Source organism: Plecotus auritus, assembly GCF_963455305.1.
Source record: "Plecotus auritus genome assembly, chromosome: 12".
Classification (NCBI taxonomy): Eukaryota; Metazoa; Chordata; class Mammalia; order Chiroptera; family Vespertilionidae; genus Plecotus; species Plecotus auritus.
Genome location: NC_137778.1, coordinates 25,711,861 through 25,737,197, shown reverse-complemented (window position 1 = coordinate 25,737,197; position 25,337 = coordinate 25,711,861). Strand labels below are relative to the sequence as shown.

Here is a 25,337-nt window from a genome sequence, read left to right as displayed (position 1 = left end):
CTCCCCTCTCTTAGGGACCTAAAAAGAGTCATTGACTTTTCCATCTGTTCACCTTTTTACTTGTTGCTTTCCTAACAAGTGGCAACTTACAACCTCCTTCCATATGAAACTAGAAACCAGAAGTGAAGAGTGTAGTTTTGAGTAATAAGTTATGAATCATCTCAATAGATACAGAAAAATAAACTTCACAAGATTCAACATCCATTCATCATAAAAACCCCCTCAACAAATTAGGAATAGAAGAGAACCTCTTTAACCTGACAGGACACCTATGAAACACCTACAGCTAGCATCACATTTAATAGTGAAATATGCTTTCCCATTACCATCAGGAACAAGACGTACTTTCTCACCATTTCTAGTTCTTATACTGAAGAGTAGCCACGGCAATTTAGCACAAAAAAAGAAATGTAAAACATCCAGATTGCAATTAAAAAATAAAACTGGCTTTATTCACAAATGACACCAATCTTGTATATAGAAAATCCTAAGGAATTCACTGAAAATACTAAAGTAAACTTCAGTGAGGCCATAGGATACAAGAGCAATATACAAAATCAATTGTATTTCTGTGCAATAGTAACAAACAGTCCAAAAATAAAATTAACAATTCTATTCTCAATAGCATAAAATACTTAGCAATAAATTTAACAAAGTGCAATATTTGTATACTGGAAACTATAAAACTTTGTTGAAGGAAATTTTGAAAGGTAAGTGGAAAAGTATCCCACGTTCATAGATTGGAAGACTTAATATAATTATGATGACAATACTCCCCAAATCTACAAATTCAACACAATCACTATCAAAATCAAAGCTAACTGTTTTACAGAAATTGACCAACAAATGCTAAAATTCTTATAAAAATGCAAAAGAACCGGAATAGCCAAAACAACCTTGAAAAAAGCTAGAAAAGTCATACTTCCTGATTTTTAAAAAAACACTACAAATCTACAGTAATCAAGTCAGTGTGGTATAGGCATGAGAACTGACATATTATAAATCAATGAAATAAAGTGGAGAATCCAGAAATAAACATTTATAGCCAACTGATTTTTAAGAAAGGTGACAGACAATTCAATGGGAAAATAATCTTTTCTATAAATGGTGCTGGACTAAAGATATCCATATGTCAAATAAATATGGATGCTTACCTCACAGCACACATAAAAGTGAACTCAAAATGGATTACAGACCTAAAGTTAAGAGTTAAAATTATAAAATCCAAAGAAGAAAACATAAGAGTAAACTTCAGGACTTTAGATTAAACAATGATTTCTTAGATATGACAGCAAAAGAATAAAAACATTGATAAACTAGACTTAATCAACATTTAAAACTTTTTGCATTTCAAAAATAAATGAGCTCATTCTGATATTTCCAATTAAAATTTAGTAGTACAGTTTCTACTTAGCTTACCCAATTTTATAATTGTGTATCTTTTACATGTAAATCTTGGTTTCTAATATTGCTATAATTACATGTTTCATCTTATTTTAAATAGTGGTAAAATAATACCAATATTATTAATAAAAGTATAACTGAATGAAATTTAATATTCCTTTGCTGCTCTTCTTTTCCTAGGATATAGACCACTAACAGTGTACAGTCAAAATAGTAGTAAACATACTAAAAGTAATTCTGAGTGATTATAGCATGAACTTAATATATATTAGGTTCATTTGTTTTCAATTTTAAGGATTGCTTTTTTCCCCTTTTGGATCTAATTTTGTTTTATAGCTATAGAAACCACTTATATGGTTCCGAACTATAAATGGAACATTCAGAGAAGCCTTAACTTTCATTCCTGTCTCCTCTCCCCAATTCCTTTCTCCTACTAGTAACCACTTTTATTAGTTTTTGACTTGTCCCTTCCATTGTTTTTTTAACATAAGGAAATACACATTCTTCTATTCCTTCCATAAAAGAGAGCATACTATACACTAACTTCTCCATAGAGTCTGTACCATTTCTAACACCTCTTTACCTGTTTTCCCTCTTCCACTCTTGTCTACCTACAATTTATTCAATACCTTATAAAATATAAAGTGGGTCATATTACTCTCCTGCTTAAAAACTTCAGGGGCTGCCGAAACCGGTTTGGCTCAGTGGATAGAGCATCGGCCTGCGGACTCAAGGGTCCCGGGTTCGATTCCGGTCAAGGGCATGTACCTTGGTTGTGGGCACATCCCCAGTGGAAGGTGTGCGGGAGGCAGTTGATCGATGTTTCTCTCTCATCAATGTTTCTAGCTTCTCTATCCCTCTCCCTTCCTCTCTGTAAAATATCAATAAAATATGTTTAAAAAAAAAAAAAAAAAAAACTTCAGGGGCTTCCCATTGCATTTAGGATAAAATCCAATTTCTTCACAGTACCTATGAAAACTGAGATGATAGGAATCCCGTCTCTAGGTATTAGGATTAGGTTTGGTTATGAGCAAGAGACCCAAACAGCAATAGCTTAAAACAAGATGGAAGTTTACTTCTCTGACACACATGTCTGAAGGAAGACCTCCCAAGGCTGGTACAGGGTTCAGCTTCAAGAAGTCCTCAGGGCCCTAACAGGTTTGGCTCAGTGGTTCGAGCGTCGGCCTGCGGACTGAAGGGTCCTGGGTTCAATTCTGGTCAAGGGCACATGCCCGGGTTGCGGGCTCGATCCCCAGTAGGGGACATGCAGGAGGCTGAAATCAATAAAAATAGATTTTTTAAAAAAAGTCCTCAGGGCACAAACTCCTTCCAGGCCATGTTCCTCGGTCCTTGGGACCTGACCCTCGTCCCTGTGACCTAAAAGAGCAGCTAGAGTACCAGTCATTACATGTGTGCCAAGCAGCAAAGTTGGAAGAAGAAAAGAGCAAGGGGTACATGCTGCTATGGTTTAAGGACGAGTCCTGGAAGCTCTACCTAACCCTTCCATTATATAGGTCAGAACTTAGAGACTTCTGGGAAACGCTGGAAAATGTCGCCGTTTCTGGGAAGCCATGTGCCCAGCCATACATTCCCTTTGTTCCTCAAACTGAGCCCTTACCTGTCCCAAGGCCTTCGCTCCTGCAGTGTCACCTGCCTAGCACACTCGTCCTCAGATCTTCACGTGGCTGGTTCCTGCTCCTCACTCCGGACTCAGCTCCCCTGTCTCTTCCTCGAGAGCCCTTCTTTGACAATGGTAAGTAAAGTAGGCCCATCCCACTCACCCTTTTCTCACCTCACTGCCTTATTTTCTTTATAGTGTTTTATCTCCATATGAAATTATCTTTTGCCTTCCTCCATTAGAATATAATTTCCACAGGGTAGGGATCTTTTTTGTCTTTACTACTATATTCCTATTACCCAATATAATTCTAAGTATATAGTAGGAGCTTATTATTAGTTGAATGAATGAATGTCTGACTCCCAAGTTTATACTTTTTCTACTACATCTCCTGTTCCTAATATAAAACAATACCACACTCCAGAACTTGTGTTTTTTTTAGAATAATATCCTATTATAAAAACACGGTTTCTAAAGTAAAACAAAACTTTTCTATGCTCAGTTAGTAAAAAGAAGAGATTTAGACATAACCGCTAGGGCAAATCTCTAAAGTTGGTAGATTTCATCTGCAAAATGGAAGAGTTGGTTAAAATTCATTTATTTTATCTACAGATATTTACGAAGCACTGTGCTAAAGGAATGAAGAAAATCTCTGCCTTTCCAATGTACAATTTGTATGACTCTCTGTAATTGTTGGTTTCTAACCTTTGTGCTAGAGAAAAAGCCCATGACTTCCCATTCCTGAAACATTAAACATCTGTTACCAAAATACTGATAAACACACTGCTTCATTTTAAAAGTGAGTATATTTAATTCAACATTTCAATAAGAACTGAATAATATTAAAAACAGAAGCATATTAGTGGCTTTAAAAAATCCATATTCATTTTTAGTTTCCTTTGCAGAGGGTTTGTTGATTGCTAGCTCTCTATAGCAAAATAGTGCTAGGAAAATGTCTTTACAAGACAGAAATTCTCTCTTAATGCAAGTCTAAAATGCTTACAAGGAACTAAAAGTTTTAGAGACCCAAATCAGAAATACTAAATATTAGAGCTATCTCATTTGAATCCTAAACGTTTGACATACTAAACATTACATATTTTTTAGAAAGATGGTCAACAAGTAACAACTCAGCATTTTCTAGAGACTGGCACCTCTGATCATTACGACTATTATAGAAGCACCTAGCTGTGGTTCATCCCCTACCACCTTCTGTTCTAGATCCTTCTTGGCTTCTACTGGGCACCTCCAAAGGCACTGTGAGGAAACAGATGCAGAGATGGATGCCCATTTCTCCTGCAGTCGCTTCTCAGCATAGCAATTAGTCAAATAATCAATGAAAAAAAGGTATATAATCCATGACTTATGATCCCCACAAGGCCTCACTCAATTTGAAAAATTGCCAGTTCTGTCAAATATGCCAACACTCCAATAAGGTACTTTTGACACAGAATCTGAAAAGAAAAAAAGGGACATTTAAAATAGAATTATGATAATAAAGCAGTATGTATTTGATAAATATTCCAGGCTTATTTTAAATTCCCTATCTGCAAGCTAAGATATGAATATGAAACCAAAGCATTGCTGCTCTAAGTCAAGTAAATTTTATCTAATGAAGACTTTAATAAATTTACAACTATGGTCAATGGCGCTTAGAAGTAATTAGACTAGGGTTCTTCTTTATCCTGAGTTCCATGCTCGGGCTAACTCTCTGCCTAAGGAGTGAGGGGAGGAAGGGCATCTCTGAACCCCTTGAACTTATATACACATTGAGTATCTACATTTTCTAGAAGGAGGTTCCATAGCTTCCTTCTTCTCAAAGGAATATAATATATATGAATTCCAAAAGTATCTTGTAGAAACAAAGTAGATGGCAGAAACCTGGCTAATATAGATTATAATTAAGGTATGTTAAATTCCTAGCACAGTGACAAAGCCAGTATTCACTGAGTGTTTATGGTGGTTGTATATTAATATATTTTAATATACTTGAGGGCCTACTTTCAATTGGTTTTTGATACTTTCTCTAATAAGGATTTCATAAACAGTAAAACAATGTCTCTATTACTTCTTTTCCAGCAAGGATAGAAAAGCCTAAAATATGAAGACAATTATCTTAGTTATGTGTTTCTGGCTATAATTTCCTTATCTAACAAAATCCATCTGATTATTATGTCAAAGTTTGACAAGAAACTATATTGAAAGTTTCAAAGTTACTACAGAGTAATTCATATTATTTCCAAAATCTGTAGCACACAACACATAGTATCCTTCCATAATAAAGCTGAATCAAGCCCTGGCCAGGATGGCTCAGTTGGTTGTGGATCATCCTGTACACTGAAAAGCTTCTGGTTAGATTTCTTGTCATGGCACATACTCAATCCCTAGTAGGGGGCATGCAGGAGACAGTCGGTTAATATTTTGCTCTCACATTGATGTTTCTCTCTCTTCCTCTCCCTTCCTGTCTAAGAATCAATTTTTTTTTTAAAAAAAGCTGAATCAAAAAGGCTAAAATTTTTATAAATCTTTTATAAAGCATAAAATAAAATCTACTGGCAGACATTCAATGTATTTAGTCCATGTGGAAAATGCAATCACATTTTGAAAACTATGCAACAGTTAGAAAAATTATGTAACTAGATTTGTCCAAACTAACCTTTATTTTTCCATTAGTATGTGCTGAAGCTACCGATGTTGAAACGCGAACCAATCTTGTGGCTGATAAGTGAATTTTGAAATGCCTATGGAAATGTGAACAAAGGCAGTCCATGAACAAGTCAACTTCCTCCTGGGTAACTTCCCCAGGAGCTTTGTGGACACTGTCCCACAAAGCTTTTGCATCCTCCGGATGTATGGCGTAAGAAATATCCAGACTTTGAGGGCTACACGGTACAGACCAAAGAAATTCAGTAGTAGCCACATAATGGTCCATTTTGCATGCAGTCCACATAGCCGCCATCCAGGAAAGATTAAAAGCATTGATTGCTAAGGGACTGAAATGACAGTCAAAAGTTTTCTGAAACCAGGTTCCAATTAAGGCTGTATTAGTCTCTGCTCCATTAGCAAGGAATAAGGGTAGACAGGTGAAATCTTCTGAAACAGTCTCCAGAAGACTGTCTCCAAATACACAGCAGAACCAACCAGTCCACAGCACTTTACCTTCTCTGTTCTCAGATGGCAAGTGAGATTTTGACAGAATCTACAAAGAAAGAAAACAGATTCATTAAGTTCAAAAGTATATTTACTCCTAAATTACATCACCTCAAATTTAATTAGTACATTTAAAACTAAGACATTATATTACCTATGAAAAAACAAAGAACAGTGTCCCTAATCATTATTAGGGTTTATCAGGTTCACTGACCTTTTTCCTAATATTCTTATACACTAGAGACATGGTATATGGCAAGATCTTTGTACAACCAAAATGCAAAATAAAGGATACCAATATGGTACAACCAGGTACAGTATCAGGGGGGGAAAAAACTCAACTTCAGGAGCAGTAAAAGGTCACCAAATGCAATGTGCTTGAACTCTAAGAATGTCCTCAGGTGAGGATTTTACTAGGGCTCCATTTATTTAGGTAAATTTTAAATATTAAAAAATTTAACATTGAAAAGCAAACGAGCCCAGCCAGTGTGGCTCAGGAGTTGAGCATCGACCTAGAACCAGGAGGTAATGGTTGGTTACCCGTCAGGGCACATACCCGGGTTGTGGGCTCGATCCCCAGTAGGGGGTGTGCAGAAGGCAACTGATCAAATATTCTCTCTGACCATTGATGTTTCTATCTTCCTCTCCCTTCCTCTCTCTGAAATCATTAAAAATATATTTTAAAAATTTGGCTCAGTGGATAGAGCATCAGCCTGCAAACTGAAGGGCCAGGTTCAATTCTGGTCAAGGGCATGTACCTCAGTTGCAGGTATCCCTGCCCTAGTCAGGATGCATGTAGGAAGCAACCAATTGATGTGTCTCTCTCACATCGATGTTTCTGTCTCTCCCTTCCACTCTCTCTAAAAATCAATGAAAAAATATCCTTGGGTGAGGATTAACAACAACAACAAAAAATAAAGAGAAGTTTCTGGGTCTCAGAAAGTTTCATTAAAGATTTACACGGTGGCAGGCATCCTGTTGGCCCTTCCCATCTTCCTTCTAATTCCTGCCAGAAACTTGCATGTATCTAGAGCTCCAAGAGCCATCTTAGACTATAAAGCAGGGGTCCTCAAACTTTTTAAACAGGGGGCCAGTTCACTGTCCCTCAGACCGTTGGAGGGCCGGACTATAGTTTAAAAAAAAAAACTATGAACAAATTCCTATGCGCACTGTGGGCCCGGGACGAGTCGGCTGCTAAGCAGGACAGGCAGCGGCACCTGGCAGGCCGGATAAATGTCCTCGGCGGGCCGCATGTGGCCCGCGGGCTATAGTTTGAGGATGCCTGCTATAAAGTCACCTTAAGGATGGAAGCCACACACCAACTATGAAAGAGAAAAGAGAAGGGGCCTATTATTAATAACTAGAGACCCGGTGCATGAAAATTCATGCACTGGCAGGGGAGGGGGGGGGGCGGTTCCTCAGCCCAGCCTGCCCCCTCTCATAGTCCGGGACCCCTTAGGGGTGGGAGGCAACCCGGCAATCAGGGGAAGGCGACACCCCCATCACACCTCTGCTGCTGCCACTGCCAGCAGCGCAAGCCTTGACCAGCCCTGGTTACCTGAGGCTCGGGCAGCCGCCATCCAAGGCTTGCCTGCGCCTCGGGCCGGCCCTGGGTGGCTGGGGGGCTGAAGGGACTGGGGGACTCTGGAGGCAAGCACATGGGGCTGGCCCAACCTTGCTACGCCTGCCACCCCAGCAGAGCTAAGAGGACTGGGCGCCGCCATCTTGTGGTTGTGGGTGCCACCATCTTTGAGTGCAGGGCAGTCAATTAGCATATTCCCTCCTTATTGGCTGTGGGCGCCACCATTCTGCGACAGTGTGAGGGTCAATTTGCATATTCCCTCTTTATTAGATAGGCTATCATAAAGCATATACATACCAGCCTTGAATAGCTTACCTACGTACAACTCTTTAGAAGATAAATAAACCTCTAACTCGTTAAATTTGCTATTATTTAAGCTTTCTGTCATATGCAGCTGAATCTAATCCTAGACATCTTGAAATACCATGACCTATACCATGGCTCAGCAAACTTTTTCTGTAAAGGACCAAATAGTAAATATTTTAGGCTTTGTGGGCCATAGCAAATACTCAGCTTTGCTATTGTAGCACAAAGCAGCCATAGAAAATTCATAAACAAATGAAAGGGGCTCTGCTCCAATAAAATCTCAGTTACAGAAATAAGCCATGGGTCAGACTTGACCATGCAGTCCACGGTTTGCTGACCTCTGATATATAACAAATAAACAAATTAGGTCTGTTCAACTGTTTCAGAATTTCATTTATCACTGACTAAGATGATAAATGAAACAGAAGTAACAGGCATGAATAAAATTCAGTTTCTGAATCAAAAATTAGTTATATTACTTTTATACACTGCACATAGGAAGGAATGTAAAAGGTTTCATTTCTGAGAGTAACTTGATCTGTATCACAAAATGTAAAAATAAGTTACTTTTTAAAAATATATATTTTTATTGATTTTAGAGAAGGGAGAGGGAAAGAGAAATATCAATGATGAGAGAGAATCATTGATCGGCTGCCTCCTGCACGCCCCACACTGGGGATCGAGCCCATAACTCAGGCATGTGCCCTGATAGGGAATGGAATTGTGACTTCCTGATTCATAGGTCACACAAAGGCCTGTTCAAAGATCTTCAGATCACCATCGTGCCACACAAGCTGGGCTAAGTTACATATTTTGTTGTTAACTTCTACGTCTATGAATTTAATCCCAGTAAAAACCATAAACCTGTAAAATTCCTAATGGTATGAGTAATTATCTTCAACATTAGTTATTAGTAAAAAAGCCATAATGCAAATAAGTATGGGCAATATGATCCCAATTTTTAATACATACAGATAGATAAATGGATGTATCTATGTTCATGAGAGATATTGATTTGTAGTTTCCTTTTGTTATAGCATGTTAGTCTGGTTTTGGTATTAGGGTAATGCTGGCCTCACAGAATGAGTTAGAAAGTATTCCCTCTGCTTCTATCCTTTAAAAGAGAAGGTAGATAATTGGTTTATTTTCTTCCTTAAGTGCTTGGTAGAATTCACCAGTGAACCTATCTGGGCCTGGTGCTTTCTATTTTGGAAGGTTATTAATTATTGATCTAATTTCTTTAATAGATATAGGCCTATTCAGATTGTCTACTACCAAAAAGATGTATACCAAGATGTTGAACTGTGGTTTTTAAACTTTTTTTGTACTTGATGTATTTTTAGGTTTTCTAAAATAAACATGATTATACAGGGCGGGGCAAAAGTAGGTTTACAGTTGTTCATATGGAAAATAATACAATAATTAATAAATAATAATACAAGAATAAACTGTATCACTACTCACAACTGTAAACCTACTCTGTATTGCCCCATCCTGAAGTAATAAGGAAAAACTATTTTTTAAGTTGGTCATTATCTACTTTAAATTTGGTCAAATAAGACATAAGAAGTTATAAATCACAAGCTTAAGAATTTCAAAAACAGTAAGAATTAGCACAATGTCCAAACCAAGACAATGCAGATTCTTTTCCCTAGCAAGCAAGTATTGCCTATATACTATACCTGGACGAGAAATGCATCAGGGTCCCTTTGTGTTCCTTTCATTCCCAGGAGAGTAGAGAAAATCACTTTGATGTTCAAGTCTTCTCCCACTTCCACAGCAAGTCCTTTTTGCTTTTCAGCAACAATAAACGCACTCAGAAATTTAGAGTACTCTTTGAGATTAGTGTAGGAGAACTTATACAGGGGAGTTAAACTATACAGAGTCCATTGCTTATGTAGAAGGAATGCAACCTTTTGAGGATCAACATCTTCCTAAAAACAAAAAAAAAAAATAAAAATCACAGCAAATGAAGTTTAAGAATTAGGAAACTTTAGTAAATAAGAATTTAATCATAGTATTTTAAGTATTTAATACAAATCTATGGCTGGGTACCTGATCTCTGCACTCCAGCCAAACTGGAGTTTACAGGACTCTGAAGATCTTTGAACAGGCCTTTGCTTTTATTCTACCTTCTTTTAGAATGCTCTCCCCATGGGTGTTCACATGGCCTGTCCCTTTCCTCCAACCAGGTCTTTGCCTAAATGTCACTCAAAAGGCCACTGTACCTAAAGTAGCACCTGCACCCACTCCAACTTGTCACTCTCTAACTCCTAACATGCTTTATATTTATTACTATCTGATATTATATACTAGAGGCCTAGTGCACGAAAATTCGTGCACTCGGGAGGGGGGGGCATCCCTCAGCCCGGCCTGCATCCTCTCGCAGAACAGGGGCCCTCGAGGGAGCGGGCTTAAGCTGAAGTCTGGCCTCCCTCTGTGGGCATGACCTGCGGGACAATCGAGGGACAGCACAGGCCGGTGAACGGCCAGCCCCATCCCCCAATCGCCCCTCTGCCACAGCCAGTCACCACTGCCCCCCCAATCACCATCCCCTCCCTCTGCCCGCTGGCACCTGCCTTGGCTAGCCTGGTGCCGCCCACTCGCTGGCCCCGCCGCCCACCAACTGGTTGTTCCACCATTCAGTCAATTTGCATATTAGGCTTTTATTATATAGGCTTTGTGTGATTTTTACTGTCTATTTTTCCTACTAGAGCAGGGGTGGGCAAACTTTTTGACTCGAGGGCCACAATGGGTTCTTAAACTGGACCAGAGGGCCGGAACAAAAGCATGGGTGGAGTGTTTGTGTGAACTAATATAAATTCAAAGTAAAGGAGCGGAGGGGAGAGCAAGAGAACCCTCCGCTCTTTCGGCTCCGCGGGCCGGATAGAACAGCCGAACGGGCCGGATCCGGCCCGCGGGCCGTAGTTTGCCCACGGCTGTACTAGAGTATGAGTTCGATGAAATCAGGAATTTTGTCTATTTTATTCACTACTACCTTCTAGCACTTAGAACAGTGCCATCTAGAACAGGTGTTCAAAAATATTAATGGATGAAAATTTTAATTTCACTTGTAGAAAAGTTATAGATTTTGAAAATAGTAATTATTCTTAGAGCAACTAATTTGATTGGATTTAATTAATTTTTTAAAAGTGCCTGGCAGTAAATCCAACCTATGGCACAATGTCTAATTCGGTAGATTAAATAAAAAGATACCTGGGAGTATTTTTGCCATGCTCTATTAGAACCACAGGTACCATCAAAAACAAAAGCCCTACCTGGTTTGGCTCAATGGATAGAGCATCAGCTTGCGGACTGAAGGGTCCCAGGTTCGATTCCAGCCAGGGGCATATGCCCAGGTTGTGGGACTGATCCCCAGTAGGGGGTGTACAGGAGACAGCTGATCAATGATTCTCTCATCATTGATGTTTCTATCTCTCTCCCTCTCCTTCCTCTCTGAAATCAATAAAAATATATTTAAAAAAATAACACTTTACCTATATTGGCACTATGTCATTACTGTGCAAGAGTCTTCACAGACAATCTATAGCTCCTAGTATTATCTTGAATTGAATTTTTCTATACAATTCATACTCCCTGAGATAGTCTCACCACTATCTTTTAGAACTTTCACTAGTTGTCTACTTACAAAAACATTTGCTCAGACAAAATTACTCATGGAAATAGTTATAAACTTTTATATAAAAGTTATAACGTTTTTTCTTATTACTAGGCTAAAGGCATGGCAAAATTATTTGTATCATATGCATAAGGGAGTACTGAATTGGACATTCCAAACTTTAATTAACATACAGTTTCTGTTTACTGGTTAGGAACCATCACTTTCATTACCAGCACTAGTAATTTTTCTTTAAGAAAGTTTTCACAGCCCTAACCGGTTGGCTCAGTGGATAGAGCGTCCTGCGGACTGAAGGGTCCCAGGTTCGATTCCGGTCAAGGGCATGTACCTTGGTTGCGGGCACATCCCCAGTAGGGGGTGTGCAGGAGGCAGCTGATTGATGTTTCTCTCTCATCGGTGTTTCTAACTCTCTATCCTTCTCCCTTCCTGTCTATAAAAAAAATCAAGAAATTAAAAAAAAAAAGAAAAAGTTTTCACAAAGAAGCAAAACTTTTCTCATATCCCAAAAGATACTGGGCACACAACAGTGTTAAGAAAACAAAGTTACCAGGAAGGTCTGAGTGACTGATAGCCAGGTTCCTAGCTAAGTGACTCAAAACCACACACCAAACTGCCTAGGGCTTTATTTCATGTTTCAGTAAAATTACAAATTACTAATGTTTTATACCATCGGGGTCGTGTGCGAATGATCAAAACAGAGCATGATGCAACCAGATAAATCTGAGCCAATTTAAACAGCAAATAACTTGGTAATGAATTACAAAAATTTAAAAAACAGGAATTTGTGAGTTCAAGTCTCCAATAAATAAATGGAGGAGAAAAGGGCTTAAAATAGAATGCCAAAATCTGATTGGTAAATACGTAGTAAAGGGAGATTGGAAAGTCATTATTTTGCAACCATCATGATAAAGATGGGGTCAGGCAAAAATTATCAATGGATGTTAAGTCTAGGGGTAAATTTTGATGAGGAACATGATATTTGCATTATCTTAAAGTGTCTCCCCAAAGACTGCTTATTAGCTGCAGAGGAAATTAAAACAGTAATTATTGGGCAATACCTTGACAGGGTGATCAAAATTAACAGTACCTAACTGGTACCAGATGTCATTCCCCCAGGACACAATAGCACCTATATAATATCCCAGCCAAGCATACACAACTTCAACCTAATCGTGAGGAAATAGCAGACAAATACAAAATGAGGCATATTCTACTTTAAAAAGAGAAGAGAAAACTATACTCTTCAAAAATGTCAATGTTGTAAAAGACAAAGAAATAATGTGGCAATGTTCCAGATCAAAGGGCTTTAAAAGACATAACAAAGGAAGTACTAACAGTGTGAATAACTTTATTTTTGCTGTTTCTCGTTTATTTTATCACCTGACGGATGGAGAAAATACTGAAAGTACTAGAAATAGTAACAAAAAAATGAGATGTTTTGTTCACATCTATTCTCAATTATTGAGTAACACAAAGGAACACAAAAAGCATACCTGCAACTGTGAACATTGGGGAATTTTCCTTTGAGGTGAAGGCGGGACAAATGAAGTCAGCTTCCTGACTGATTCCAACCGCTTCTGCAGAGGGGTGGCACCTATAAAGTGATCTTTAAGCCTTGAGGATGTCGATTCTGGGGTGTCATAAGAATCCATGGTCTACATAAAAAGAAATAAAACCAGAATTCTAAACACTAACAAGTTAATTCATGCTCACAGTTTCAATGCTTTCTCTGCTCACTACAAAGGAGTTCTTTCTCTCCCTTCCCCTCCCTGCTTCCCATTTCGACTTTTCAACCAAGTCCAGTATTTCTCATTGGCTACAGGCCATTTTTATGAATATCTGACAGAAAACTCAGACACAGTATGTTCAAAACTAAATTCAACTCCTTCCCATACTTCTCCTTCCAAAAGTTAGCAGGTCCATTTTTTAATATGTTAATATTCCAAGTTAACTTAAATTTAAGTAGTCTCTCACTTTCATTCTTTAACATGCGATCCTTAAGCATGTTCTATTGAGATTTTCCTTCAACAGTCTGTCACCTATTCCCAAAGCTACTTCCTTAGCCAGGTTCTATTACCACAACTAATCTTTTCTTCCATATCTAAGGGTAATCATCCTTCAGAAATGGCACTTTATTGTTAGATACCTGTGCAAAAACCTTTATAGTAATAAGATGAATTCTACTCTTCTGCTCTGTACTTAAAAATCTTTCATAACTCAGCAGTCCTTATCTTCCTACTTTCCCTAGATGTACACATTTTCTTGTCTTCATGTTTTTGCCTATCAACTATATTCCCTATCTAAACTGTCCTTTTTCCATTTCACCGCTTTTGAGATCATGCTTGAACCCAATCCAATTTCAAGTATAGGGTTTTGTTAACCTTGTTTCCCAAAACACCTGTTATACACTTCTGTCTATATCAGTGGCTCCCTCATTCCTGGGAGGGAAGGAAGGGAAAGGGAGCTGGGGGTGGGTGCGTGTGTGTAAAAAGAGCGATCAGGGGTAAGTAAATATTTTTTTAAAAGCCTCAAGGTCCTCCTGTGAATTCCAAAGCAAGCTCCCCTCTAGCCAGCCCAATGCTTTAGCCCAGGGCGCCGTGACCACACGAGCAGCAGCCATGTGAGCAGCACACCCTCATCCAAAGAGCAGCAGCTGTGCTAGCAGCCTGCCCCCACCAACCAGAGGAGCCACCACTGCTGCGAGCAGCGCCCACCATAGGAGCTGCCACCAACTGAGGAGCAGCCACTGCCACGACTGCCTGAGGACTAGCTGCTGCCCGAGGAGTTGCTGCCACCTGAGGAGCAGCCCCCGCATGACTCAACACCTAGATCCTTCGGTGAGAGCAAAAATGGGGAGACAAATAAACCCCCAAAGGAAAGGAGGAATCGCCAGAAAAGGAGCTAAGTGAAACGGAGGCATGCAATATGTCAGAAAAAGAATAAGGGTCATAGAGTTCATAAACTGGATGGATGAAAAAAATCAACAACTTATGTAAGAATCAAGAAGAAATAAAGAGTGATATAGCTGCAATAAAAACCCCTATGGAAAGTTTCAACAGTAGACTAGGAGAAGTGGAGGACCAAATTAGCAAATTAGAAGACAGGGAAGGAAAACACACCCAAACTGAACTGCAATTGGAGAAAAAATTAAAAGACAGGAAGAGAGCCTAAGGGAGCTTTGGGACAATGAAACGAAGCAACATACAAATAACAGGGATGCCAGAACGACAGGAAGAGGAACAGGATTAGAAAACCTATTTGAAGAACTAATGTCAGAAAACTTCCCTGGTGTGGGAAGAAAACAGTCATACAAGCACAGAGTCCCAAACAAGATGAACCCGAGAGGGCCCACACCAAGACACGTCATAATTACGATGGCAAACGTTCAGGACCAAGAGAGAATCTTAAAGACTGCAAGGGAGAGACAGAAAGTTACATACAAGGGGATCACCCATTAGATTATCAAAAGATTTCTCAACAGAAACAAATCAGGCCAGAAAGGAATGGAAGGAAGTTTACAAAGTGATGCAAAGCAAGGGACTGAATCCAAGAATACTCTATCCAGCAAGGCTATCATTCAAAGTTGAATGGAAAATAAGGAGCTTCACAGACAAAAAAAAAAAAGGCTAAGGGAGTTTATCACCACCAAGCCAGCAATGCAAGAAATGCTAAAGTGACTGGTGTAAAAAGAAGAAATAAAAAGGGAAGAAGGAACACAGGCACAAAAAATAAAAATGGCTACAAAGAAGTACCTTTCAATAATAACTTTAAATGTAAATGGACTAAATGCTCTAATCAAAAGACATCAAGTGGCTGAATGGGTAAGAAAACATGACCCATATATATGCTGTCTACAAGAGACCCACCTCAGAATAAGGAACTCACACAGACTGAAAGTGAAGAGATGGAAAAATACCTTCCAGGCAAATGGAAATGAAAAAAAAAGCTGGGGTAGCAATACTTATATCTGACAAATTAGATCTCAAAGTGAAGGACATAACAAGAGATAAGGAAGGCCATTTCATAATACAAAAGGGATCAATACAACAAGAGGATATAACCCTGGTAAACATATATGTATCCAATGCAGGTGCACCCAAATACAGAAAAATATCCTGGAAGATATCAAGGGAGAGAGCAACAATAATACAATCATAGTAGGGGACTTTAATACCCCACTGACATCATTGGATAAATCCTCTAGACAAAAAATCAGCAAAGAAACAGCAATCCTAAATGACTCACTAGATCAGATGGACTTAATTGACATCTTCAGAACATTTCACCCCAAAGCCACAGAATATACATTCATCTCAAGTGCACATGGGACATTTTCAAAGATAGACCACATATTGGGCCACAGGCAAAGCCTCTCCAAATTCAGACAATTGAAATTATATCAAGCATCTTCTCAGACCACAATGGCATAATATTAGGAATAAACTACAATAAAAACAATCAAAAAAATTCAAACACTTGGAAGCTGAATAGCATGCTATAAAACAATGATTGGTTTACCAAAGAGATCAAAGAAGAAATTAAAAACATCCTGGAAACAAATGACAATGAAAACACAACAATCCAAAATCTATGGGACACAGTGAAAGCAGTCCTGAGAGGGAAGTTTATAGCTCTACAGGCCTACCTCAAAAAATAAGAAAAATGGTAATAAATCATCTAACTCTACAACTTAAAGAATTAGGAAGAGAGCAACAAGAAAAGCCCAGAGTGAGCAGAAGGAAGAAGATAAAAAAGATCAGAGCAGAAATATATGACATAGAGAAAAAAAAAAACAAACAAGAAATAGATCAATGAAATGAAGAGCTGGTTCTTTGAAGGATAAACAAGATTGATGAACCTCTAGCCAGGCTCACCAAGAAGCCAAGAGAGAGGACCCAAATAAACAAAATCAGAAATGAAAGAGGAGAAATAACAACAGACCCCATTGAAATACAAAGGATTGTTAACAAATACTATGAACTCTATTCCAACAAACTAGACAACCTAGAGGAAATGGACATATTCCTAGAAAAATACAACCTTCCAAAACTCAATGAGGAAGAATCTAAAAATCTTAACAGGCCGATAACTATGGAGGAAATTGAAGCAGTCATCAAAAAGCTTCCAGCAAACAAAAGCCTGGGGCCAGACGGCTCACAGGGAGTTTTACCAAACATTCAAAGAACTAAAACCTGTCCTCCTCAGACTATTTCAAAAAATTCAAGAGAAAAGCACACTTCCAAGCTCATTCTATGAAGCCAGCATTACTCTAATACCAAAACCAGATAAAGACAACACAAAGAAAGAGAATTACAGGCCAATATCCCTAATGAACATAGATGCCAAAAATCCTCAACAAAATTCTAGCAAATCAGACCCAGCATTACATCAGAAAGATCATACACCATGACCAACTAAGATTTATACCAGGGATGCAAGGATGGTACAATATCCGCAAATCAATAAACGTGATAAATCACATAAAAAAATGGAGAGATAAAAATCACATAGTCATATTAATTGATGCAGAAAAAGCATTTGACAGGAGAGAAACCAAGATGGCGGCATAGGTAAGCACCTAAACTGCTGCCTCACACAACAATTTCAAAACTACAACTAAAAGACAGAACGGACATCATCCAGAACCACAGGAAAGCTGGCTGAGTGGAAATTCTACAACTAGAAGGAAAGAGAAAAGCTCACAGAGAATCAGAGGAGCTGCAAAGGGCTGAGGTACAAAGACACACGTGCAGAGAGGAAGTGCGGCTAAGTGCCTGGCTGGCTTTCTCTGGCGGGAGGGAGAAGGAAGCTCCCAACTGCACTGAAACCCAGTTCCAACTGCACTGAACCCCAGTTCTGGGCGAGACCCTGTGGACCCAGGCTCATACGGGGGGGAGTCTGGACTGTCAGATAGAGAGAAAGGCACACAGAGACTCGGGGGAGCCTCAGAGGGCAGGGGTCTGGAGGCGCGTGCGTGAGTGCGCACAGAGAGGACTGACTGCTGAGGTTGCCGCTGGCTTTCCCTAGCGGGAGGGAGTCGGAAACTCCCTCCAACATCAGAACCCCAGTTCTGACTGCACTGAACCCCAGTTCCGGGCAAGCCCCTGGGGACCCAGGCTCTTGCAGGGGGTGTCTAGACTGTCAGGTGGAGACTTGAGGGAGCCGCGAAAGGCAGAGGTCTGGAGGGGCGCGCGCAGGTGCATGCAGAGAGGACTGATGCTGAGTGTGCCGCTGGCTTTCTCTAGCTGGAGGGAACCGGAAACTCCCGACTGCGCTGAACTCCAGTTCCGGGTGAGAATCTGGGAATCCAGATTCATTGGGGGAGAAACTGGACTGTCTGGCAGCAGGCAAAACTCGAGGGCGGCTTTTTCTCAGAGGTGCTTATAGCGATTACCGATTACCGAGGGACACTGAGACCCAGGGGCCTCAGAGGGCAGGGCTAACGGGAAGCCAAGACTGTCTGCTCAGCCCTGAGACTCCGCCCCATCCAAGTTGAGCACAGAGGCTTTTGCAATTTTGCAAGTCTTGTCTCATAAGGTTGTCTCCAGCACAGAAGTTCTCCAGGCATAGACACAGCTGATCCTCACAGCCAAATGGCCTGGAGGTCAATTCCTCCCAGTGATACCAACAACAATCAAGACTTAACTACAACAAGGCTGTACACACAGTCCACAAAGGGGTGCACCAAGAATGTCCATCTCAGGTAACTGGGGAGGCCGACCCACTGGGTCATATAGGAAACCTAGCACACAAAGCTACCCTACCAACTCAGGCAAGCAGCAAAAAATGCAGAGACAAAGAAACAGATCACAAACGAAAGAAATGGAGGAAAGCAAATGATTGGATATAGAGTTCAAAACCACGGTTATAAGGTTTTTCAAGAATCTCCTAGAAAAGGCCAATAAATTTAGCGAGACCCTCAGAGATATGAAAAAGGACCAACTAGAAATTAAACATACATTTACTGAAATAAAAAATATTATACAGAAACCCAACAGCAGACTAGAGGAACACAAGAATCAAGATTTGAAATACAAGGAAGCAAAAAACACTCAACCAGGAAAGCAATAAGAAAAAAGAATCCAAAAATTTGAAGATAGTGTAAGGAGCCTCTGGGACAACTTCAAGCGTACCAACATCAGAATTTTGGAGGTGCCAGAAGAAGAGAGAGTACAAGATACTGAAAACCTATTTGAAGAAATAATGACAGAAAACTTCCCCCACCTGGTGAAAGAAATAGACTTACAAGTTCAGGAAGCGCAGAGAGTCCCAAACAAAAGGAATCCAAAGAGGACCACACCAAGACACATCATAATTAAAATGCCAAGAGCAAAAGACAAAGAGAGAATATTAAAAGCAGCAAGAGAAAAACAGTTAATTACCTACAAGGGAGCACCCATACAACTGTCAGCTGATTTCTCAACAGAAACTATGCAGGCCAGATGGGAGTGGCAAGAAATATTCAAAGTGATGAATAGCAAGAACCTACAACCAAGATTGCTCTACCCAGCAAAGCTATCATTCAGAATTAAACCTCAGATAAAGAGCTTCACAGATAAGAAAAAGCTAAAGGAGTTCATCACCACCAAACCAGTATTACATGAAACGCTGAAAGGTATTCTTTAAGAAGAGGAAGAAGAAGAAAAAGGTAAAGATAAAAATTATGAACAACAAATACATATCTATCAAATAAATCTAAAAATCAAGTGAATTAAAAATCTGCCGAAACCGGTTTGGCTCAGTGGATAGAGCGTCGGCCTGCGGACTCAAGGGTCCCAGGTTCGATTCCGGTCAAGGGCATGTACATTGGTTGTGGGCACATCCCCAGTGGGAGGTGTGCAGGAGGCAGCTGATCAATGTTTCTCTCTCATCGATGTTTCTGGCTCTCTATCCCTCTTCCTTCCTCTCTGTAAAAAATATCAATAAAATATATTTTTTTAAAAAAATCTGAGGAACAGAATAAACTGGTGAATATAATAGAATCAGGGGCATAGAAAGGGAGTGGACTGATAATTCTCAGGGGGAAAGGGGTGTGGGGGGTGCGGGAAGAGAATGGACAAAAATCGTTCACCTATGGATGAGGACAGTGGGGGGAAGGTAAGGGCAGAGGGTGGGGTGGGAACTGGGTGGAGGGGAGCTATGGGGGGAAAAAGAGGAACAGTTGTAATAATCTGAATGATAAAGATTTATTAAATTTTTTTTAAAAAAGCATTTGACAAAATCCAACACCCTTTCTTCATAAAAACCCTCAGCAAAGTGGGAATAAAGGGATCATACCTCAACATAATAAAAGCCTTATATGACAAACCTACAGCCAACATCATACTCAATGGGCAAAAACTAAAATAATTTCACTTAAGAACAGGAACAAGACAGGGATGCCCACTCTCACCACTCCTGTTTGACATGGTCCTGGAAGTGCTAGCCATAGCAATTAGACAAGAAGAAATAAAAGGTATCAAATTGGAAAAGACATCGTAAAACTGTCCTTATTCGCAGATGACATTATACTGTACATAGAAAACCCTAAAGACTCCATCAAAGAATTATTAGATTTAATAAATGAACTCAGCAATGTAGCAGGATACAAAATTAATGCCATGAAATCTATGGCATTTTTATACACCAATAGTGAACTTACAGAAAGATATTAAAAAAACAATCCCATTTACCATTGCACCAAAAAAATCAAGATACCTAGGAATAAACTTACTAAAGAGGTAAAAGACCTGTACTCAGAAAACTATAGGACATGGAAAAAAAGAGAGGAAGTTATAAACAAATAGAACATACCGTGTTCATGGACTAGTAGAATCAACATCATTAAAATGTCCATACTACCCAAAGCAATCTATAGATTCAATGCACTTCCCATTAAAATACCAATGGCATATTTCACAGACCTAGAACAAACTCTCCAAAAATTCATCAGTAATAAAAAAAGACCCCGAATAGCTGCAGCAATCCTGAGAAAGAAGAACAAAGTAGGAGGGATCTCAATACCAGATATCAAGCTGTATTACAAAGCCACTGTTCTCAAAACTGCCTGGTACTGGCACAAGAACAGACATATAGACCAATGGAATAAAACAGAGAACCCAGAAATCGACCCAAATCACTATGCTCAATTAATATTTGACAAAGGAGGCATGAACATACAATGGAGTCAAGACAGTCTCTTCAATAAATGGTGTTGAAGAAATTGGACAGATACATGCAAAAAGATGAAACCAGACCACCAACTTACACCATACACAAAAATAAACTCAAAACGGATAAAGGGCTTAAACGTAAGATGACGGGAAACTATAAAAATAGTAGAGGAATCCACAGGCAGGAAAATCTTAGACATATGGCGAAGCAATATCTTCACCGATACCGCTCCTAGGGCAATGGAAACTCAAGAGAAAATAAACAAATAGGACTACATCAAAATAAAAAGCTTCTGCATGGCAAAAGAAACCATCAACAAAACAAGAAAGCCCACTACATGGGAGAACATATTTGCCAATGTTATCTCCGATAAGGGTTTAATCTCCAACATTTACAGGGAACTCATACAACTTAAAAAAGAAAGATAAACAACCCAATCAAAAAATGGCAATGGACCTAAATAGACACTTTTCGAAAGAGGACATAGGAAGGCCAAGAGACATATGAAAACATGCTCAAAGTCACTAATCATCCGAGAGATGCAAATCAAAACGACAATGTGGTACCATCTCACACCTGTCAGAATGGCTATCATCAATAAATCAACAAATGACAAGTGCTGGTGAGGATGCAGAGAGAAAAAGGAACCCTCGTGCACTGCTGGTGGGAATGCAGCCTGGTGCAGCCACTGTGGAGAACAGTATAGTGTTTCCTAAAAGAAAACACTAAAAATGGAACTCCCATTTGACCCAGTGATCCCACTTCTAGTAATATATCCCAAGAAACTAGAAACACCAATCAGAAAGGATATATGCACCCCTATGTTCATAGCAGCACAATTTACAATAGCTAAGATTTGGAAACAGCCCAAATGCCCATCAGCAGACGAGTGGATTAGAAAACTATGGTACATCTACATAATGGAATACTACGCTGCTATAAAAAGGAAGGAATTATTACCATTTGTAGGCACCTGGATGGAATTAGAGAACATTATGCTAAGTGAAATAAGCCAGTCAATGAAAGAAAAATACCACATGATCTCACTCATTTGTGGATAATAAAAAAACATTATAAACTGATGAACAAAAAGATAGATACAGAGGCAGTAAAGCATCAAACAGACTGTCAAATTACAGCGGGAAGGTTAGGGAGAGGTGGGGGAAATAAGAGATCAACCGAAGGACTTGCAGGCATGCATATAAGAATAACCAATGGATGCAGGACATTGGGGGGTGAGGGCATGTATGGGAGTGGGGTGGGGGTGCGGGCAATGGTAAGATATGTACACATATAATACCTTAATAAAAATAAATAAATATAAAAAAATAAAAATTAAAAAATTAAAAAAAATTTTTAAAAAAGGAAGGAACTCCTACCATTTGCAATAGCATGAATGGAACTGGAGAGCATTATGCTAAGCGAAATAAGTCAGTGAGGGAAAGATAAGTATCACGTGATCTCACTCATTTGTGGAATATAATGAACAACAAAAACTGATGAACAAAAACAGATCCAGACAAAGAGAAGCATCGATCAGACCATCAAATCTCAGAGGGAAGGTAGGGAAGGGTGGGGGAAGGGGGAGAGATCAACCAAAGGACTTGTATGCATGCATATAAGCATAACCAATGGACACAGACCCCGGCGGGGGGGGGGTGGGGGGTGGTGAGAGCATGAGCAGGGGGGTGGTGGGGCAATGGGCGGATAAGGACACATATGTAATACCTTAATCAATAAAGAAAAAAATTAAAATTAAAAAATAAAAATATTCCAGGGAGGTGGGAATGCCCCAAGGTCCTCTAGATGGGTCTACCAAAATCCTTCAAGATGGTCTATAAAATCTTTGGAGACTAATACAGTAATATACAGGGATCTTCGGGATCACCTAGTCCCGTGGTCGGCAAACTGCGGCTCGAGAGCCACATGCGGTTCTTTGGCCCCTTAAGTGTGGCTCTTCCACAAAATACCACAGCCTGGGCGAGTCTATTTTGAAGAAGTGGTGTTAGAAGAAGTTTAAGTTTAAAAAATTTGGCTCTCAAAAGAAATTTCAAACGTTGTACTGTTGATATTTGGCTCTGTTGACTGATGAGTTTGCCGACAACTGACCTAGTCTGTAACACTCATTTTGGTCCATCTTCATATACATCCTTGTACCCACGTTCTGCCTCACGGAAAAAGCATCTCCCCTCCCCACTCCCCAACGGCAGAACCCGGTAAAGGTGGCTGGGAAGCAGCAAACACACAACATTGCCAACATCCATAACTGGATGGAGAACTTGCCTCCACAGGCCCCCGAGCTCGGAAAAGCCAAAAACAGAGGGGGGGAAGGAGGGAGTTCTGGGAACTCTCAAAACCAGTCCCCCACCACACCGCCCCACCGTTACCCAGCCCAGCGGGTCACAGAGGGGACGCCCACCATCAGGGTATTTTCGAGCAATCCCAGAGGCGAACGGAGAGCAGGTCAGAGAAAATAGGAACGTACCCTACGGCACCACCTACTGGGGGAAAGGAAGTAAGCTACCTATCAACCCGCTGAATTGCTGAGCAATTCTCCTGTCGGAAGGGCTATCATTAGCAAACCAACAAACAATATCAGGTGAGGATGTGAAGAAACCTCAAGCACAGATGGTGGGAATGCAGATTGAAGTAGCCACTATGGAAAACAGTATGGAGGTTCTTCCAAAAACTAAACACAGAACTACTATATCACCGAGCAATCAAACGGCTGAGCATTTTCCAAAGAAAATGGACACTAGCCCTAACCGGTTTGGCTCAGTGGATAGAGCATCCGCCTGTGGACTGAAAGGTCCCAGGTTCGATTCCGGTCAAGGGCATGTATCTTGGTTGCAGGCATATCTCCAGTAGGAGGTGTGCAGGAGGCAACTGATCAATGTTTCTCTCCCATCGATGTTTCTAACTCTCTATCCCTCTCCCTCTCCCTCTCCTTCTCCCTTCCTCTCTTTAAAAAATCAGTAAAATATATTTTTTTAAAAAAATAAAACGGACACTAGTTCGAAAAGCTATCTGCACCTTACGTTCACTGCAGCATCATTTCAATAGCCAAGATGGGGAAGCAACCTAACTGTCCATTAATAGATGAATGGATAAAGTGGTACATATATACAATGAAATATTACTCATATGTAATAAATCTTGCCATTTCCAACAACATGGGTGGACCTAGAGGGCATTATGCTCAGTGAAATAAGTCAGAGGAAGACAAGTACCATATGATTTCACTTATATGTGGAATCTCCTCCTAAAAAAAAAAAAAAAAGACAAAAACACAGAAAGAAATCAAACTGATGGTTGCCAGATGGGGGTTAGGGGATGGGTGATAAATTGGCACGCGGACACAGGTTACCAGAATTAGTGAGATGACCACATTGTAAAGTATGCAAATGTCAGATCACTGTATTGTACACCTAAAACTAATATAAAAATAATTTTGTATGTAAAATTAATAAAACTTAAAACCCAGGTAATATATGTTTACTAAATGTTTTCATAATTTTTAAATTAGGTTAAAATCAGCTAGCTCTCCCGCCAAGTCCTCCTGCACCTGTAGTTCAGAACACACAATAACAACGTCGTTGTTTTTCTCATGGGAAATCTGTGAAGGAAGGAATCCTGACTCCTCCCGCTCTTCTCCATCGCCACCGACCCGAGGCCAACCGCCCCGACGCCAGGGCTCAGCCGGGTGCTGGGGAGACAGTATAGGTGAAATACACCGAAACACACAATACTGTAAAGATAACGACCACACAACCGGGAGAAATATCAAGTTCACTGCCAGGCCTGGACCAACACAAAGCATCTTACCAAGGAAGTGCCGTGATGACGCTGTCACCCACGCCGGCTTCACGAATCATTCTTCAAAACTGGACCCAGCACGTCGCCGAGACTGAAATCCCCTCAAGTAAAAAAGCCGCCCAAATGGCAGCTAAGGGCGAGGCCGGAGGGACTGGCCCCTCCCAAATTCCCTCGCGCTCCACAAGCGGGCTCACTAGGGACACAAACGTGCCCACTAGGGAGACTTCTGCTCCCTTGGAAGCCGGGGGAAGCGCTGCGACTTCACCCCGAGGGGCAGTTCCGCGGACCCAGCCACAAGCTCTGCGACCCTCGTTCCTGCCTAGTCGGCTTCCGCCCGCGGAGGGGAAGGGCAAGGGACAGAGTGTCCCACCTGGCACTCTCCACCTGAGCCCCTCGGGTGCCAAGCCAAGGCCAGGCCAGCCCAGCCGCCAAAAGCCGCCGTTGAAAATCCGCAATTTACTCGACAGCCGCCGCCTCGTTTAAAATCGTTTCCCGACTCACTCTGCGGCCCGACGCCGGAAGCCTCCCCGGCGCCGATTCCAAGTCAGTGAAGCAACTATGGTCGCCATTTTTACTGAGGGCACGCACGTTCGAGCAATCTAACCATATTCTCTTGTTTCTAAGCCGACAGCTGTTTCCCACCCGCGCGAAGCTTTCCTTCCCATTTC

The 25,337-nt window shown here is 40.4% G+C and overlaps 1 protein-coding gene across 1 annotated transcript; it reads right to left on the bottom strand.

Moving 5' to 3' along the window:
- Nucleotides 1-427: 427 nt before the first annotated feature.
- On the bottom strand, nt 428-25,187 carry CENPL (centromere protein L). The gene is made up of 5 exons (XM_080647964.1): nt 24,679-25,187; nt 13,194-13,355; nt 9,743-9,994; nt 5,679-6,221; nt 428-4,476 (listed from the first exon to the last, which is right to left on the bottom strand). Exons 2-5 carry the CDS (start codon nt 13,350-13,352, stop codon nt 4,405-4,407), a joined length of 1,026 nt encoding a protein of 341 aa, XP_080504090.1. The 5' UTR covers nt 13,353-13,355; nt 24,679-25,187; the 3' UTR covers nt 428-4,404.
- Between the last annotated feature and the right edge of the window lie 150 nt (nt 25,188-25,337).